The 1,288-nt window shown below is 43.8% G+C and overlaps 1 protein-coding gene across 3 annotated transcripts in view; it reads left to right on the forward strand.

The window, feature by feature from the left end:
- Yeats2 (YEATS domain containing 2) overlaps positions 1-1,288 on the forward strand; it is an 88,149-nt gene that overhangs the window by 22,123 nt on the left and 64,738 nt on the right. For all 3 annotated transcript variants that reach the window (XM_055625022.1, XM_055625023.1, XM_055625024.1), the window contains one exon: positions 457-572. In XM_055625022.1, coding sequence (XP_055480997.1) covers positions 457-572 — 116 coding nt within the window. The remainder of the gene's footprint in view (positions 1-456; positions 573-1,288) is intronic.

The raw sequence follows: 1,288 nt of genomic DNA on the forward strand, positions 1-1,288 counted from the left end.
GGAAGGAAGGAAGGAAGGAAGGAAGGAAGGAAGGAAGGAAGGAAGGAGAAAAATGATCTAAAGAGATGGCTCAGTGGTTAAGAGCAGTTCTAGAGGACCTAAGTTTGGTTCCCACCATCCACATGGCAGCTCACAGTCATCATAACACTAGTTCCCAGGGATCAAAGTCCTCGTGTGGCCTCTGTGGGCTGCAGGTACACACATAGTAAGTAAACACACATGCGAGCAAAAAACGTTTGTAAATTAAACAAAGAAAATACTCACACTGCCAGGTATGGTGGCCCATGCCCACACTCAGCACTTGGGAGAACAGATGAGAGCTACATAGTCCCAGGCTGCTGGGCTGTAGAAGACCCTGGCTTCTCAAAGACTAACATTATTCTTGGTTGTTTTATTTATGCCTTCCATTATCATTATCGCTTGAATGAGTACAGATGTTAACGTCCTTTCTTTCAGGACAATTCTAGTGTTAGTGGCTCCCATAAAAGAGAACTGCGGAATGCTGACCTCACAGGAGAGGAGACTTCCCGGCTGTTTGTAAAGAAAACAATAGTAGTAGGCAACGTATCCAAGTGAGTATGTGTGCAGTTTCTCCTGCCAGCCTCCATTACTTCACTTAGTGTACAGCATGGGGACGGCTCAGGAATTCTTTCTTCCTAGCTCTTGTTTTTAAAGGAAATGATGGTTCAGAGACTTTCTTGGGGAATCTTGCGTCTTAGTTAGGAAAATCAGAAGTAGAACTAAGAAATTTTTGTCTACAGTTTCCTGGGTCCAGTGATACTCTGCCTTGCACCATATCTGTGACTCTCCCTGGTGATAAATGAGGTGTTTGCTCTTGAGTGTCGCTAGAGAAGAAACAGGGTGGTGTACTGTGTACACTCCGTGTTAATTATTTTTTTATTTTTGTTTTACTTGTGTGAGTGTTTTGCTTGTGTGTACGTATTCCATGTAAATGTCTGATGCCTGCTGAGGTCGGAAAAAGGCATCAGTTCCCAAGACTGGAGTCACAGAGTTGTGAGCTTCCATGTGGGTGCTGGGGACCCAACCTGCATTCTCTGAAGAGGCAGCCTATACTTTCAACCTGTGAGCCACCTCTCACTCCTGCTTGTTTATTTTTGAGCCAGTGTCTCACCGTTTTGCGAAGCCACCCTCAAGTTCACAGTCTTAACGCCTCACTTTCCTATGTAGTTCAAGTTCAGACCCGTATCACAATGTCCAGTTGCTTCTTGAGATATAGATAGATAGATAGATAGATAGATAGATAGATAGATAGATAGATAGATAGATA

This window comes from Psammomys obesus, unplaced genomic scaffold (assembly GCF_907164565.1).
Source record: "Psammomys obesus unplaced genomic scaffold, mPsaObe1.curated_primary_1811, whole genome shotgun sequence".
NCBI classification, from domain to species: domain Eukaryota; kingdom Metazoa; phylum Chordata; class Mammalia; order Rodentia; family Muridae; genus Psammomys; species Psammomys obesus.